Here is an 18,904-nt window from a genome sequence, read left to right as displayed (position 1 = left end):
TGTGCAATGAATTGGATGCGATTCATGCGGTAAAAGCTGGCGTTTCCTTTTTCTACGATGTCAGCAAGTGTTGTTTCAAGTCCTTGAAAATTCTTCGTTAGGTGCTTGAAAGTCCTTAAAGGGGTGGTGCCACCAAATTTGTGGCTTGCGCGTTCTTTGCTGTAAGCGTTTCCTATAGCTCAAGGAAGCATGATGCACGCACCAAGATTAATGTATTCTCGCTAAATAATTTAATATCGCCTTTTGATGTGGACAACTTTCGGTTTCGGTTTCTGGGCGCCGAGGTTGGGCAGTGACGTAGAAGTGTAGGAGGCGTGGTCACGTGACCACACAAGGCTCTGACGCACTTAGCCAGGAAGCGATCGAAACTCGGCGAGTGATGTAGCAACCGATGCATTGCCGGTACTATAGTGAACTAGAATATATTCTAGTTCACTACCGTCGGTACGTACGTTGCGGAAGTGGCGGAGGTCCGGAGGTCACTCACATTACTACAGCAGATATGGTGTGACGTCACTACAACTTTCGTTGCCAATCCTACAGATCTACGTCAGTGTTGGCGCGCTAGCGATGGGTTTCGATCGGGAGAATGGGCATTTAGGTACACTTTGGAAGTGAATTGAAATATATTCTAAACGTTTGCTGTGTCCGACCCTTCCTGTGGAATGTCTTTGCATACAGAGGAAACCCACAACAGGCTTGTTATAGCCTCGAAATTTGATGGCACCGCCCCTTTAAAACCCCTTGAATTTTTTTCTTCAAAGTAGCTATGCAGTAGTTGTACCTAGCCGTAGTAGTTGGCAGCAGAGACGCCACCTGGCCACCTTCACAGATCAGACAACAAAATAAACATTTACCTTAGTTTGTGGTCTCAGTTTAAAATACGTGCATTTGCCCAACGTTTATAGACCTGGTTCTATAAACGTTGCATTTGCCTGCCTGTGTTTGCACTGTAGAACAGAGAAGCGCGCATGACAGCCAAGGACAAACTGGACAAACCTTTACTGCAGGCGAGAACATCAGAGGAGCTGCTGGCGCGGAAGCCCAGAAAGCCGACGGCTGCCGAATGCTGCGGAGGTGGCTGCGCCGTGTGTGTCAACGACATTTACGCACAGGAACTGGCCATCTGGGAAGACGAGTGCATGCGAGAACTACAGTACGGTCCTGGAAACCGTGGATCGGTTCGTGTTTTCACATGACGTGCGTGTATGACAAGCATGAACGACATGCATATATAACGAAATGAAGCTGTAGCGGTCGTTACAAACCTGCGGTCATGAATGATATGCCATGGCATCAACGCAATTTCTCTAGGTTGGATATCTCAATGTGTAGAACATTTAATGACATCCTGGGCCGGTATCTTGTACCTATTATGTCGACGAACATTTTTTCGACGCACGCGCGGTCCTCAATTGAATGTCGGCAAAGATGCTCGTTCATTTATTGGTTGGCCAACGTGGGGCTTGTGCCGAGAAATGGTGCCTAGTAATCAGAGGCGTAGCCTAGCGGGGGGGGGGGGGGGGGAAGGGGGGGGTTCAAACCCCCCCCCCCCCGAAATTTTTCAGTTTTGCTTGCGTATATATACACGCACACATACAAACGCACGCACGAACATACATAAAGCATGGTTGAACCCCCCCCCCCCCCCCCCGAAAAAATTTCTGGCTACGGCCCTGCTATAGTAATGGTTAACTGTGCGCTAGCTAGCTGCGTGGTAGTCTTATTTGCCCCTCAAAAGCTCGGGGTCACGTGCCCTGAGAAATGTCACGTCATTAGTAAAGCGGCACTGCCCCCAGTGACACGGGCCAACCTAGTGTGATAAAGGCAAAATAGCGATAACCTGTGCAACGCCAGGCAGAACCTTGCCTAGCATGACGTCAGATGTGACGTTCCTGCTCAGGTCACGTGACCCCGGGCTACTCAGGTGCAAGTAGGCTCTTTGGGATAATGTTGCCTAGGTGCTGGCTGTGCTTGCTTGCTAATGTTGGCTAACACTCTCTGATGTGCGTTAAGTGTCAGCTAGTGTTGGCTATGTCCACGCTACTACGATGATGCAGACAGATTGCATCTAACAAAAGAGGCAAGCCCTTGATCAATCCCCCCCCCCTTTGGTTCCACTATTATGCTGCAACTTGTACGACCCCACAGGAATGTACCGACAAATGCAGCTTACGATACACCCCTCAGCGTTCCATACCATCCACCTCTTCTCGATGAAACTGATGTTTACGCTAGAATGCGAGTGCCAACGTTACATTGGACTATATTCCACACTTTAGGCGTCCCGTTGTAGCTAGTTGACATGCCTGCCAAGCCCGCGCAACTGCCATACACAACTGCTCAACCTACACAAAGTCATCTGTATGCCTTGTAGCTTGACTCAAAGTCAAATCATGCGTCAAAGGCAGGTCCTGCTGACTGTGCCACATAACATTGATTCACACAGCGCATGGGACCTGCCAGGGTGCTTTTGTCACCTGTTTGTGTGTCGTTCTATGGGTGGCTATTCTGTTACAACCAATCGGGATGCCTACTGTGCTGCAACAACCTGTTTGCATATTTGAATAATTTGTGAGTACAGTTGGCTGGCTTCACATAATGCCCTGATGAGTACCTTTGTGCCCAATGTTGATTGCCTGAGCCTGCAAAATCTTCGTTTGTTGCTTTCTGAAAATACCTTAGCAATACTTAACATGTACAGTCGTGCTCAATATGACTTGCAACACGGGAGCGTGGGGCCTTACGAGTTCAAAGACTGCTCATGGCTTCCACTAGCCCTTATTTCCATAACTAAATGCTGTTGTCGCACTCATGGATGATTCCAAATAATAAAATATCGATTAGTTGCTGAAATCAAACCAAATTGAACCCATGAGCAATCTTTGAAGTCATGAGGCCACGCGCTCCCGTGTTGCAAGTCATATTGAGCGCCACTGTACCTTTAACACCTCGAGATGAGAAAACAAAAGAGCACCCACATTTCGTGTAGATGGCCATGATCTATTTCTCACCAACATACGTCCCAACAAACTTGTCAAAACTTAGGCCAGACCCTTTTCATTGCCCAGACTTTTACATTAGCATGTAACAAACTGCAAAGAAAAAAATTAAAATATGCATGTAGCAAAGGACATAGGCGTGCGCAGGGTTCCCCATCAGGTGGGGGGCGAAGGTTCGCCACAGCGCCCCCTCCACCCTACTAAGTCAATGTATGGGGCAGATTTTGCCCCCCCCCCCCTCTTAGGTGACTAGAAGGGTCAATGTACAGGGCAGATTTTGTGCCCCCCTCTTAGGTGATTAGGGAGGGGCGGCCCCCCCCCTGCCCCCCCTGTGCGCATGCCTATGGCAAAGGATGATGCTACTTGCTGTTTGCAGGTTCTTGCAGTATATGCATGTACAGTACTCACGGCTTGAAACGCAACGATTTAGGGCTAAGTACTGCACATACTTTCATTTCCACCATCTTCGGTTTATGGCGTATTGGCATGATTTTGACTTGAATACTACATCAGAACCAACATTACTTTTTGTGGCCAGATATTGTAACGATGCGACGTGGCTATCTCGAGCAATCGTGTATACCAGTAGTAATATTAAAAGTTTAGATGTCGCATTTCATCGTCTATATATGGCTGGTCATTACTATATCTTTATTATTCTATTCAACTGTATTTCAGTGTATAAATCTATTTGTAAAGGTATCAGTAAAGGGATCCAACGTGCCAGCTCCTCTCCTTCCTTGCACCGCTTCTTATGCTTTAACACCCTGTTCAAATGCAAAACAGCACATTTAATTTCATATTTTAAACTTGTGCATCTGCACGCAACAGAAAGGCTTTTTACCAGAATAGCAGCTCCATGACCACTTAAACAGATAACTGACGACAGCGACTAGCAACACATGCTGCTTATACTAGTGGCAAAAGGGATAAACTAAAGCAGGCGCTGTCGGAACAGCGTTTTCAGGCGTGTTATCCTCCAAAATGGAGTAACGTCGAGCATTTTTCAAGGACCTATATTGTAGTGCCATAGAAATCCTAATTTGAAGTGTCTATATGTGTAATAGTTTTCCTGGAAAGTGCCTGCCGTGGTAACTAATTAGTAGGTACAGTGGCGCTCAATATGAGTTGCAACATGGTAGCCATTGTTGAAGGGGCCCCAACTCTACACTGTAACACTGACAACATGAAATTGGCATTGCAAATATCAGTAGTCAAAATAGTGCTTACATCACTGACTGCTTTCTACTTTGGCACCACCCTGTAGTGTTAACGCCGCTTTGACCACGGGCAGCATGTTGCAACTCGTATTGGGCGCAACTGTACACGGTGCACTGCTAAACTTGAGGCCATTGGTTGGACCAGTGAGGCTGCATTTCAATGGGGGTGAAATGCAAGAGCGCCCTTGTACTTGGATGTCGAAGAATCGCAGATTGTCAAATTGAATCTGGAGCCCCCAGTACGGTGTGCCTCGTGATCATGTCGTGATTTTGGATGTAAGACCCCAGCAATAATCAGTAATCTCTGGAAACTGATTAAAAAATTCAAAAATCTTTTATTGCCATTCTCTTGTTCTAAAGGGCCCATCACCGGGCCCCATTACGCATTTTCATTATGCATTGGGAGCAGGCCTATAGCCAGGAATTTTTTTCGGGGGAGGGGGGGGGGCACTTGCTGAAAACCTTGACTATTTGACAAAAACACCTATTTTTATTATTTATTTTTGGTAAAGACATATACTTCACCCAAATTAGGTGGGGGGGGCCTAGGGCACCCCCCCCTCCTGGCTACGGGCCTGATTGGAAGTTTCAAGCCATCATCGAGGGGGCCAAAAAAATTTTTGAAATTGGTTTGATTGCTTGATTGATTGACTTATGCTTGCACACGAACAAGACGACTAATGGAGGGGGAGGGAAAAGTCATGCATCTGTGCAATTTTCTCCTACCCTTCCAATAAACCTTGCAACCTCCTTGCAAATTAATTTAAAAAGGACATAAAACACTAAAAGGGGAAAGTTTTAAAGGATTGATTCCTGGCACTGCAGAAGTAGCTGCAGCTGGTTATATTGTACGCATTTGATAACCTTAGCAAATTATTACTTAACATTTGACAGCCATACATCTAATACCAGGAACTTTCCACATACTTGAAATCAAGTCAGTTTATTTTGAATTCACAACAACGTCAGTGCGAGGATAAGAACAAAAAGGTGCTGTGTGACAAGGTGTGTCACAACAGGATAAATTTTCCGACAAGTTGTGCATGTTGCATAAGTCCTATACTAAGAAAAAATGTCCGCTCTGCCCACAGAGAGTTTGCATAAATGCTCCATCCGCTTACTTGTCAGGCACTTCTTTCAGTTAGCATACAGACATACCTTTGTGTTTAAGCAGGAAACGTCCTGGTAAATTTGTCAGAGATTGCTGCTCGGCCAAACGTAATGTTTTAGGTAGTAAAGAAGAACCCTCTTTATGTGTAGTATTTACGTTGGCCAGAAAAACTACTTCCACTTCAAACAGAAACCAGCTAGCACGATTGTCTTTCAAAGGTGACGTGCAGGCATGCCTCAGCTCTGTGGGCAGAGCTTCCTACTCAAGGTGTAACTGAGCATAGGCGTCTGCTTTCAAAGGCAATATGGGCTTTACGCATGCAACATTTCTCAAGTAAATATTCAGTATGGGCCGCATAGTGACTGCATGTAAATACTCTCTGCTGCGTTCGTGATTTATTTGTAACAAGAAGTTATGGTGCCCCATGCAATATGACCATAAATAGAGCATCACTAACTGATAATTTCACAGAGGCAAGCAAAGTGTACCCATTAAAGCTTAACAAAGTTTTTGGAGTGCAGCTGATCCCATGGTGCTCCTGACACCGTCAGCGCTCGAGAAGACATAGCAAGAGGACAACAGAAAACGTCATCACAATGGTGTATTCCTGTTCAATCTTAAGGTGTCATTTGAAAGAATTACTCTGTTTGAAAATTAGCCTGTTTTGATCAAGTTTACCTTTTCTGTGAACAGATGCAAGAGAAGATGCAAGAATTTTAGTAACCGTGTTAATTAAATTAATCTGAGAATCTGACTCAATAAACACTGCGGTGTTATCTGCGTAAATTACAAATTCCGCCTTCTCATAGACAGGCCCAGAATACTGTCTTGCAAAACACAACAAACTATTGCTTTAATTACTTATGCAATATTGCCTAAAGAAAAAAAAATGGCATGTTATTAAAATAGGATTTTAGTAGTCTGAGTGGATGGCCTCTAATTTCATACTTTTCCAGTAGATTAAAGTATTGTGACTTAATGGTCAAACACCTGTCTAAAGTCAACAGGTGCGCCTAGTTAAAAGGCCATCTTTAAAAGACGCATTCTTTCTTATCAATTGAAGGGCTGATTCAGTGGGTCTATTTTTACAAAAGCCATATTGAGCATCTGCAATTATCTTACATTTATCATGAAATCAAGAAAATTAATTTAGAATCATATTTTTGAAATGTAACATCAGTTTTAACACTACAGGAAATATACTAAACTTTTTATAATTTTTTTAATCGGGGCTTTCGGAGGTTACACTCTCAGCTTGAGTATTTTGCCCTGTCCACAATTCCAACAGAATATCGCTATTTTCTTTTTGTGGTGATGTACATGCAGTTCTTTGTTTTCTTTCCTTCAGCAACAGGGTCCAGCCATAAGCCCTGACTACTACAAATCATTTGTGCTTCAGAACATCAGGAAAATGACTGAATGCTGCTCAAAATATACCTTCGCAATTGATGACTTTGGATGCCTTGGCTATGGCGTTGGACAGCATCTTATAATGAGGTACATTATTGGTGAATAGCACAAGCAGAATTGGTTATGGTGTGTATGGTTTCCGTTGGCAACTTATGATTGCTCTCAATTCACACTTGCAGAGCTTCTGTCGATGGTGAAATCGTAACTCGTCAGTACACTCCTGTTTCACATCCAAGTGCCCGTGGCTTCTTCCAAGTAATCATCAAGGTAATAATTATAATAATTGTTGGGGTTTTACATCCCAAAACCACAATATGGTTATGAGAGACGCCCTAGTGGAGGGCTCCGAAAATTTTCACCACCTGGGGTTCTTTAATGTGCACCTAAATCTAGGGAGGCGGAGTAAGGCATGCCACAGGTGAAATAATTTTTTAAAAATGTGTCGTACAAAAGCATTATCAAATGAGATGACATTTCAGCATTTTCCTTTGGCAACTAGTTACACTTGGAACATTGCTGTACATTATGCAGGTCTATCCCAAAGGAAAGATGTCAAAGTACATCAAGACACTGAAGGAAGGATGTTCTGTGGAGTGGAGAGGTCCACTGGGAGGACTAGACTACAAGCCCAATACGGTAATGGTGCTGCGATCAAAGAATATTTGCCATGTCATGCTCTCCTCTTTTGTAAACCGACGCTTCCAGTGTGTACCATATGGTCTTCATATGTGCAGAATAACCGTACGGAATATGTTCACTGTCGGCTGGTGTTGCATAATGTTGGCTCTCTGCTCTAATAAATATTACATATTCACCTCTATAATGCTAGATCTTATGGTCAAGCATTGCTTGGCCCCACAGGAATGTGCAAGGGAACTCTGCTCGTGATATCAGCATGCTGTACCGTGCATTTCTCCTCGGTGAAACCAATGTCTGTGCTCATATGTGATATGCAGTGCTATGCTGGACTTCGCTATGCCCTCTAAACGTCATAGTGTAGTCTACGTGCCTGGTGAGCCCGCGTCACGTACACAACTACTCAAAGACAAACTGCCTTGTAATGTTTGGCTCAAAAGTCAAACGACACAGCACAGGCAGCTCCTAGCCAACTGCTTCGTGTGACATCGATTCTAACAGTGCATAGGATCTGCCAGAATTTTTTTCCCTTTCTATTTTGCTTGTCGGTGCACCTTGCAGTGAACCGACAAGCATTGTGCACTCCACATTTGATGAAGAACCGTAGTCATGTGTCACGGTCAGTGACATTTCATGACCACTTTGGCCATGCAAGTGGGTGCGCAACTTCACCCCAGCTGTAGACGTTTCAACAAGAGCGTAGTAGGCATAATAGTGCATTAGCTCTCACCCTCTCTCAACGTGCAGTTCAACGAGAAGAAGGGTGCACAACATTCTGCTTTAAATTGCGACCACTGCACAGGCACTTTATAGTTTGCTGACACAACCACTACCACATGATCTATGCACCATGCTGGTTTGTTTGCAACAACCAAGCCTAGTGAAGGGCCCTTTGACAGCATTGCTGCAAAATGCCATACCATTCATTATAATCACAACTCTCCTGATGTTAAAAATAGTGTTTGCCTGAGGTTGCAGATAGCAAGAAGGTCTTCTGGGAGAAGGCAATGAGGAGGACAGAAGGGACAATACACCAGTGGACTAGCAACGGAATGCTTCATGTATTCTTGTTTTTATTAAATGTGTTTATTCATTTTCAGATTCAATATAGAGTCAGTGCAGTGGTTCTTCTATTTGTGATGCTAATTATATTTATGTTTTTTTCTTTTACAATCGGGCTTTTCAGTTTAGCCCTCACTCTTGGGGAGAAGCACTTTCAGATGAAGGTATGCGACTCACTCACGCAACGTTTTCCATAAAATTATTCCAAGAATGTAAAGCAAGTCATTGCAATGACAGGGCTATAAGCCACTCAAAAAAAGACGTGCTATTATGTATGCTTCATGTGCCAGATACGAGGCTTGACAACACTGGCTGCCCTAGCAGTATGGTGTATTATGGGCTAATAAAGGACACAAAATGCTTTAGCAGCACGGTTCAAGAGGAGAACACTAGACAAGGAAAAAGGTTGTGATTATACTGTATGTATGTGACCTAACCCACAGACAAAAGAAGATATCCAGAAAGGAATGTCTAATGACTGTATGTTCTGCCCTGAACAAAGCGTGCAATCAACAATGGCAAGGCAAGCAAACAGAGGCCTACCTGCAAGAAAGGAGTTATCGACAATGTACCGTTATCACATGGCCAGCAATACATAGGGCCAACAGGATGACAGAATGCATATGCAGCGTCTCTTTGAAAGCTGCACATCTCGCTTTTCATTGACACCATACAATGTCGCGACATTGAGGATTTAGAAGAAAGCAAAGAAAAGCTGCTGTGCAAAATCTTAGGAGCTATGGCAAGTGTCTGAAGCTGGCAATGGCGCATCACTGTACCCTGATTATTACCGAAAGAAAGAGAAAAAAGGGTGCAGAAACATCTCTCAGCCTCACAAGAAGAAATGGTACTGCATTGGCTGTACGGTGCGACAACAGTGTGAAAAGACAAACAAGTAATTCCTTTGCTAGACCAGCCCTGTATTGTCTTCCCTTGTATCCCTGCCCATGCTTTGTGCTGGAAATCCTTCTTGCTTTCCTGATGGTTCTACAGTCAAATCTCGTTACAACGAACACCACATTAACGAACATTTCAAATTAACGAACTTTTAAGAAATCCCGTGCCGACTGCTTATAGTTTCAATGTAAAAATATTTCACTACTACGAACTTCAGATTAACGAACATTTCAGAATAACGATCGTTATTTAATTCCCCGTGTAATCTTAACAACGCCTCAGTACTACGAACTTATATCCCGAAATGCGAGGATTCTTAGATTTCAGTGTATCGGTCATGGCAGTCGGAGCTGTAAGGTAGCAGACGACGCAGCGCGAAGAGCGGACGCCCTCCCGCTAAAACCTGAGATGGCACGGGAGGAGAAAGACGCAGAACTTTTTTTTTTTCCCTTCGTTGCGGAGGCGACAACGCATCAGGTTTTGTAAAGGCCCAACCGCATGCATAGCACGCGACTTCCGAGCGAAGGCGACTGCGACAAACGGGCTCCGTCGCGCTGCTCGATTGAAAACTATTGCGCGCACGCAGGCAAATTACGAAAAAGAATTACAGAGTAGATGAATGACAACATGCCAAATTTATTATTGTCTTGTTTGAGATAAAGATGCCATAAAAGCGTTTCGGCACTTCCTTTTTTCGCAATCTTATGTTTAACCGCGACAGTAGTATTTGCTGTGATCCCATGGGGCGCCCGGAAGCGTACGCTGCCTACGCTACGTCGCACTTTGCAAACTGCGTTATGTTGGGGTTAGTCCACGAGGCGCATTTCGACAACGTTTCCTCTTGCTGTCAGAGAACGTTTAAGAAAAGCCGCAGCGCCTCACGTCGTTGCTTCGCAGGGAGAAGGGCTACCTCACACGACGACGATGTTGACATTGCAGCAAGCTACCACCGAAACATCAAAACTGCCTCGCTCTCCGCGTGAGATAGGGCTGTAAATAAGGTAGTCTATAACTTGCATTCCTTGAAGTACGCGCCGATTGGAAGCATCACGAGCAAATTGCAACCGAAGCAAGGGTCAGAGATGCTGCCATTTTGTTGGATATCGTCATGCTCACTTCCGCGCGACAAGCGATGTTTTCTGGCTTTCCAGAAACCTGGGATGCTATCGCGGAACGATTCTATTTCAGATTCCAATGCCTTTCGTGCTTTTCGCGCTTGGCCAGTGGTCAGAACGACGGTCCGTCCGCGTTATCAGCGCGATCAGCCAGCCGTGTGGAATCGGAAATAGCATCGTTTCGCGATTGCACCCCTGCGACAAACGACGGCGATGGATGGCCCTCCGCGACAGCAAATCCTGTCGGCCGTCGCTCAAAACTCGCGTGCATGCAGCGATGACATGGACGACGATGTCACGGTAGCACCCGAAGATGGCGACGAGTCCGTGTCGGCCACAGATGCGTTGGACTACTTGAGGAAACTCCGCATATTCATAGAAAAAAGCGGAACAGCGACCGAAGCGGCGGATAAAAATGCGGACGGTCTAGAATCGTTCGTGACGCAGAGTTTGTGCTGCACCCGTCAAAAAAAACGATCACGGACTATTTCAAATAAACGTGCCTTGTCTGACGTTCACGTGTGTATTGTTGTGAGAAACGAGTTCAAGGACGTACCGTTGCAAAGGTAGGACGTTTGCGTTACTGAAATTCTATTGTTATGGTAAATTTTTGGGCTTTCACTATAACGACCTTTCAGAATAACGAACATTTTTCCGCGGTCCCCTGAAGTTCGTTATACCGAGATTTCACTGTATTTGGTTTCTGTTATGTGGAATGCATACATCAAAGGTATCTCTTCAGTGCCGAAATCAAAATAAAACTGATGAAACGCTGTGGCCTTTTCTAGCAGATTGATACACGTAACATTGTACATAAAAGACTGAGTGTTTGTACATTCCTTACTCCTTTCAGTGTATCTTACTTGTGACATTACATTTACCAATGGCACGCCAACAGGCAGCTGACTCCAAGGCAGCTTTTCACTGTCTTATGTCGCCATTTTGTTATGGACCTAATGAGCAGTTAGTCGCTGCTATAAGGCTCTTTCACCACCGTGCAATCGAGAAACAACACAATATAGCGTATCAGTGGATACTGGGTCATTGTGGTATATACGGTAACGACCGTGCGGACGGGGCCACCCGATCTGCACATGACAGTGACCACTACGCAGATACACCATTCTCCAGAACCGACGCAGCTACAAGACTTCGTTCGCTGGCACGTGAACTCACACTTGCCCAGTGGAACTCGGCAGAATTCACCAACGCTCGTCTACACAGCTTGGATCCCAACCTCCAGCTCCGTCTTCTGTCAGGAATATCGCGAGCTGAGGAGACGCTTCTGTGCCGCCTGTGGCTTGGCGTGGCCTTCACGAATGCCTAATTCTGTATGATTGGAATGGCCAACAACTATACATGCAATTACTGCAGCTGCGAAGAAACGATCTCCCATCTTTTGTGTGAGTGTCCCCGTTTCAGTGCGTCAACACAAGAACTTTCGAATGCGTTAGATAAACTTGACAATCGCCCTTTGTTGGAACAAAGGGTTTTGGGACCTTGGCCGAGTCCGTCGTCAGCACAGGAGGCTTTAGAAGCATTATTGCGCTTCTTGCGGACAACTGGCCTTAGAGACAGACTCTAAGCAGTGTCATATTCTCGTTTCCTTCCCCCCCCCCTCTCCTTTTTTTTTCCTTTTCTTGCTCTCCTTTTTTTGTAGCATCTCTCTTCTATCATCTTTTATCCCCCTTACCCTTTCCTCCAGCACAGGGTAGCCAGCCGGTCTAAGAACTGGCTAACCTCCCTGTCTTTCTGCTTGTTTCTTCCTTCCTTGTTAGATCAAACGATTAACCATAAACCCGACATTTCCGAAAAGCTTGACCAAAATGAAAGCGGCATGAAGTATAACCTTTCTCTTTTTTCAATAAAATATGTTGAACGAGTGCTGATACATACTTTTGAGTTTGTAAAATCTCTGCCACATGGTTCTAGCACTGAAGCAAATCACAAGATCGAGAAAACTGTGGGGGCTTTGCCTTCAAGAGTGGAATGCAATAGCGTAACTGGGCCCCATTCACATAGTCCTTTCATTTGCTGCCACACTTCGCTTCTCGGTAGACACCTCAACTGTGCCACGAGGAAAGGAGTACAGTTGCGAAGTGCCCACTACGCCATATTTCATCATTTCGTGAATTAGTGAAGTACCCAGTACATGTCTGCAAGGAAACATGCACACCTACACAGTTGCACACTATGTTGATGCTGTGGCTGATGATGACGGTCAATTATAACTGAGCACTTTGTAATGCATTGGCCTTTAAACCACTCCTTGTCCAATTCACATGCTGCTACATCTGGTGAGAGTCTACGTTTCTGCCACACAATATTACATGTGTTAATGTGACTCTTCATACTACATGGTGTCTGCACGGGGTTCTTTTCCAAAGCAGTTTCAAGCACTGGCATGGTTCTGTGGTAGCACACCTTCCTGCCATGCAGAAGGCCTGGGTTCAATTCTGTGTCGAATCACTGATTTTGATAATTTGCATCGATGGCAATTTTTCGCTCACAGAAAACACCAATTGATCCACCGACACCACCGCCAGCGCAGACACTGGAATTTCTGCAGCGCGGACTCTTTAATGCTCTCGCATTAAAATTGTCACCCAAATATTTGTAGGAAATTCATACAAGGAAATCCATACAGATTTCTCAGAAAGAAAGCTTTTCAGTTGACATAAAATGGGAAAAATGAATTTCCTTATAGCTTCATGCTACAAGTGTATCAAAGTGCAAGCAACATATAGAAAACAACTCTGCTTTCTTTTGGAGTGCATGAAGGAAAGAAGAGGGGTCGTTTTTCTTTGTCAGACACAATATTAATGAGAACTAACAGACAGTAATGCCAAGGAAAGTATAGGGGATGTTATTTGTAGTAATTATGATGTAGATGTGAAGAAAGTAAAGTGGACGAAAGATAATGCAACTCCAGCCTGATGAACCATCTTCTGTACCTCGAGGCCATATCATTTGTTCTTCATTCTTTAGTGCACAAAACATTGCAACAGTAAGGCCGTCTTTAAAACTAGGCTTGCAACTGCTTTTTATGTGTGAACAGCAGAAATGAGTGGCTACCAGTTACTGCAATGCCAAGGCTTGCCTTTTCCTATGCAGCTTCATCCAGCCTTGCTAGGAAAGAAGTGACGCACAGCCTTTCAGCATGGTTCCTCATAACCTGTTTGAGGGTGCCTCCCGTAATTGAACATTTGCTTGTATTTCACTATTAGTGTACTTGCACGTGCTCTTGTGTGTACTCACCTAGCAGTACGTTATGATTTATTTGTGTGCTCATACAAGAACCAATAAAAAGTGACACTCGCACTTTCAGCACAAGCGCATGTTGCTGCTTGCTGCTGGCACTGGGATTGCCCCCATGGTGCAAGTCTTGCGGCACATCACAAGTATGGAAGAAGACTACACCATGGTTCGCTTGCTTTTTGGGACGGCAAAGTACAGAGACATATATCTGAAGGATGAGCTGGATGAACTGAAACACTTCTGGAATGTCAGCATTCTGTACTGTCTCAGTGATGTAAGTTCTGTGCTCCTTTCCTGCCAAACTATTTGGAATTGTAAATGGATAGGAACTTGCTAAGCATGGCTGTTGCTGTTAAGTGGCACCTAATGGTGAGTGCATGAACACCAGTGAGACCCGTTTCAAGAAGTTCTTTAAGCTCACCTAGATAAGGCCTCAAGAATGCCATCTAATCACCTTGTGCGTAGGTGGCCTTGTTTTCTCTTACCTTCCACCTTAGGCTGGCATTCATTTTTGCTCCATTGAACCGATAGCTTCCATGACATGACCAGAATAAGGAAGTTTGAGTTTCAGAACATTTGCCTTGAAACAACATTCAGAATTGATCCCTCTTATGACCGAAATAATGCAGCTCCTTTGGCAGTCCGTGGGATTCTCAAAACTGTATGCCAGCACCATAGCTCAAAGCTTTCATACTCCTGCTAGGCCCACAGTGCGCACCCATACATTATAACAGCAGAGACCAGGCAAATGTAGCGTTAAGGCTGACATCATTGTCTTTCATATTTTTGAAAGTCCCCTACTGCTCTCTTTCCCGATATACTGTTCATTGCTATATTTACTTCGTAGAGCTACAGTCTGCTCTATCTGCACCTGTTGCCATAACTTGAGTATTTTTTATATTTAGAAAAAGGTTGGCCTTCTTCTAGTAATTGACCTAAATACACACATTCTTGTACAGATCCTAGGGTTCGGTTGCCATACGTGAACTCTTTGGCCAAACCTCCCAACGTTATTTTTGTCTTTTGCATAGTCATCTTCAACCCTACTTCAACACTTTTTCGGCTTAGGCCTCCAATTCATGTTTCTTAGTTTGGCGCCATCACTGCCAGAGATGTCAGCTGCATACCATAGGTTACCAAGATATTCTCCATTAATTTCTTTCCAATCTAGTCATTTGAATACTTCACCTAAACGTGCAAGAAACAACACAGGAGAGGTTGTATCTTCTTGCCTTTCTCGATCGCGACTCCTGGGGAGAAAGAGTCTTTGTAGATGCCGGCCAAAGTATTTACAGGTACTCCTTGGCAACACACTGCTTCCAATACTGCCGAGTCGAATGCCTCTTTGTAGTCTATGAAAGCCATACAAAAGGGTTTGTCAGCAAATTTCTCAATTACCTGATTGGCTGTGATCCATTGCAGAGTACCCCTTTTGGAAGCCAGCTTGCTCACTAGTGTAGTTAAAGTGTTTCTCTTATACTATTTGAAATTACCTACATGAATATTTTGTATAACAATCAAAGTAAGCTAGTCTGCAAGTGCTTTAGGTCTCCCTTCTTGTGTATTGATATAATGCTGGCATTTTTCCAGCCCACTGTAACATTTAAGGTCATAAGGAGTACTGACACGATTTTGAGGCATCACAGAAGAGACATTTTTCGTTTCCTTGGTATGCAGTGTCAACGCTATCCACACACCGGAGTCGGAGAACACGTATAAAATATTTTAATTTGACTTTGAAGTTTTCGTCGCTGAGCATCTGCAAGCCAGCCCCACTGCAATGGACATTATCCTGACGAATCAAGACAGTTCCCCCGAGTTTACGAGTTCTGCATCCTGCATGCAGCCTAAATCGTAGAAATCACTGTCAGGGTCACTGGACGACAATTCACTCATCATTGTTCACGTGCACCACGAGCAGATGACTGGATTTGCCTGCTAGTATGTCGAGAGTTTCTGTATCCCGGTGACGTCACACTGCTATGAAACGTCACTGAGAAGGTTAGAATAACAGAGAGCTGAGCTAGTTGGTAAGTATTCATTCTAAAAAGACAGGGCGTGCAAACATGGACATAAGAAAGAAGTCAGGACACCACAAACGCCGACTAACAACTGAAGAGACGCACAACGGCTGAAAAGAAAGAAGGCACGAAAACTTATCTGCGCATGCCCATGCAACAGGCGAACCTATCAATCCGGCACGCGTGGCGGTCTACGTGGAAGATAACTGTTAAGGCATTTGATTTCATCTTTATGCAAGTTAATCGACGGTTGGCTCACGCATGCGCTAGGAAGCGACAGGAAGAAACGTGTCGTAGGTATACCGTACATTCATTGCGTATCTCACAGGCTAAAGAAAGTAGGAAGTAGATACGGCGTTAATGTTGTTTTCACGGCTGCCAATAAGCTAGGTAAGATTTGTGCCGCTGTGCAGAGGAAGAATGAGCGAGTAAAAGACAAGAAGCGGACCGATATTTGTTTCGTAAAGCACACCAACAAATTCACTGACTGCCGTACGAGTGTGGTGTATAAGGTCCCTTTCAGCTGCGGCCGCTTCTACGTAGGACAAACGGGCCGATGCATTAACCAGAGATTGTTGGAACATAAGAGATCGCTAACAGGAGGCTCACCTTCTAATCTATCTTTACATTGTCGAGATTGTAAGTGCACGCCAAAATTCGGTGAATGCGCAGTGTTGTACCGTCATAGAAATGAAGAAACGCGCCTGATGATTGAAGCATGGCATATCGAGAATTGTGGTAGCGCATGCGTGAGCCAACCGTCGATTAACTTGCATAAAGATGAAATCAAATGCCTTAACAGTTATCTTCCACGTAGACCGCCACGCGTGCCGGATTGATAGGTTCGCCTGTTGCATGGGCATGCGCAGATAAGTTTTCATGCCTTCTTTCTTTTCCGCCGTTGTGCATCTCTTCAGTTGTTAGTCGGCATTTGTGGTGTCCTGACTTCTTTCTTATGTCCGCGTTTGCACGCCCTGTCTTTTTAGAATGAAGTCACTGAGAAGCCGCCCCCTCGATATCGAAACCAAAAGTGTCTTTTTAAGGTAGCGGTAATTAAAATATATTCGATGCATTCCCAGGTACCACAATACTTGTTTTAGGTTTCGCAACACCAGTATTTTTATTTAGAGCAACAATCCGAAAATTTTTTAAATTCGTGTCAGTACTCCTTTAAGACTTGGTGTGTAGAGTGCCTGCAAGTTTCTTAAATATGAAATATCCTCAGTCTTTCATCAAATCGGCTGTCATGAAATCTGTTGCAGCTGCTTCTCCACTAGAAATCTCTCGTATGGGCATTCCAAAATCTTTAGTGTCCTGTTTGACTTTGATTTCACTCGAGGTTGGACAACTTATCCGTGGATTCTGCGGTTCAGGATATAGTACAAGTATTCTGCTATCTTCAGTATGTCATCAATATTGCTGATAGCATTGCCCTGGTTACCTTATGCTGCATGTATTTTGGTCCTCCCTAAAGTTTCTTTTTAGCTGTTTTGATGCTGCCTCTTTTTCTATACTGCTTCCTCTATCAATTACTTTTGTCACTGAGTTTCTTTTTGTTGGTCTTGTGATGAAAGTTAGGCAAATTTTATGTTATCGCTTGAGGTAGTTACTTTCATCTGTAGTCGTTTCTTTATGGTTTGAGAGAGCTTGCTAGCTTCTTGCCAAATACATCGCTGTCCCATCTCCATGCAGGAAGCAAAGGTTGAAGATCTCAAGTACGGAGATGAAGTTCACTGCAGAGAAATCAATGAAGAGCTTCTTGAAATGGAGCTGTCAAAACACTGTACACCTCATGTGCTTTTGTGTGGACCAAGTACATTCAACAGCAGGTTTGTCAACTACCTTAAGAGGAGGACGGATTCTGTGACATGGCACGTTTTCTAAGGACAGTAGATTTTATAGTGCAATAGTATGGTATTCTGACTAAAAAAAATAGGGTTTGTTTAACGATTGGTGTGTTTTTAACACGTGCCTTTGCTTATCGAAAAAGCTTTAGGAAACATCAGGACCTCAAGGTCCTGTGGTTTCTTTTACTTCCCAAACATACTCATTTTCAGCAGGATACTAGCATGCACCATAAGCTTCAGAACCTAAAAGTCGTGTTTGAGACTGGTTGCGGTTTGTGTCCTCTCAGGTAAGTAATAAAGGCAACATGGCTGGGTCACAGTTAAGAAATATGTAAAGTTTTCATTTATGAAATATATGCTATATACAGGTGGCTAAATAGCAAAGCAATCATTAGATACATTCAGCCTGCCTTCACTGCCATGTGTCGCTTACACAAGAGTCACTCAAAGTATCAGAGATGCTTCCTGCATGCCCTTGACAAATCTCCATTTCATGAAACTTGAGCAGCGCTATCCACAACAGCTTGCAGCATGTGCACACATGCCCATTTTCCCCACTACTTGTGGAAGGGTTCTCTGCTGGCCATCACACTCAGGATATTGTAACTGAGTACCTTTTATCAAAGCAGCACCCCTACACAGGCACTGTACATCAAGTAACATCTCATGTGTAAGTTTTCCAAACAGCCACTGTGGTTTCAGTATGCAACACCCAACATCCCACAGTATGTTATAGGTTGAAACAGAACAGCGCTGAGGTAGTGACTAGGCCCCAAAGTAACACTGAGGCTTCAATAGGTTCCATGCTCTGGAGTAATTCTGACCACCCAGCGACCTTTAGAGAGAAAAACCATTTCTCTCATATTAGTCAAATATCCTTACAAAGCCAAAAGCACCATTATTGCAGCAAGAAGACTCTTAGCAAGCGAGAAAAGTGCGCAAAAAGAAAATGCAGGTGACGACGCCACCTTGCAGTTCTAGCAACTGACTTGCAGTGATGTCACACATTTTGACGGCATCTGCTTGGGCCTACATAATTCTTAGTCCGTAAAAATGAAGCACAGCTGCCCTATAAGGGGGCCAGAGGCCTAATACACCTAAACCCTAGTGCAGGCAAGATATGAAAAAGCTCTCTGAAATTTGTGTTATTTGTGAAATTTAGGAACGATATCTGATTTTTATTTTCTGCTTTAATAATTGTCGAGGTTGCTGCCAGTGTGCCTCGAAGCGTGTGGCCACAAGGAGGCACTGCAGTCCACCGAGCGTATATAAGGGGGTTCAGGAGAGGGAATAAAGTTTTTTGGTTTTCGCTTGCCAGCAGTCCG

General features: G+C 44.2%; 1 protein-coding gene across 1 annotated transcript; it reads left to right on the top strand.

Moving 5' to 3' along the window:
• The first annotated feature begins 932 nt into the window (after positions 1 to 932).
• LOC119404632 (NADH-cytochrome b5 reductase-like) lies at positions 933 to 17,646 on the top strand. Its single transcript, XM_037671207.1, has 6 exons — positions 933 to 1,181; positions 6,682 to 6,830; positions 6,923 to 7,010; positions 7,275 to 7,379; positions 13,782 to 13,985; positions 17,425 to 17,646. The coding sequence occupies exons 1-6, from the start codon at positions 972 to 974 to the stop codon at positions 17,614 to 17,616; spliced, it is 948 nt and encodes a 315-aa protein (XP_037527135.1). The 5' UTR covers positions 933 to 971; the 3' UTR covers positions 17,617 to 17,646.
• Positions 17,647 to 18,904: the final 1,258 nt, after the last annotated feature.

Source organism: Rhipicephalus sanguineus, chromosome 9 (assembly GCF_013339695.2).
Source record: "Rhipicephalus sanguineus isolate Rsan-2018 chromosome 9, BIME_Rsan_1.4, whole genome shotgun sequence".
Classification (NCBI taxonomy): domain Eukaryota; kingdom Metazoa; phylum Arthropoda; class Arachnida; order Ixodida; family Ixodidae; genus Rhipicephalus; species Rhipicephalus sanguineus.
Note: the sequence above shows the minus strand (reverse complement) of the source record. Positions and strands in the feature narration are given on the sequence as shown.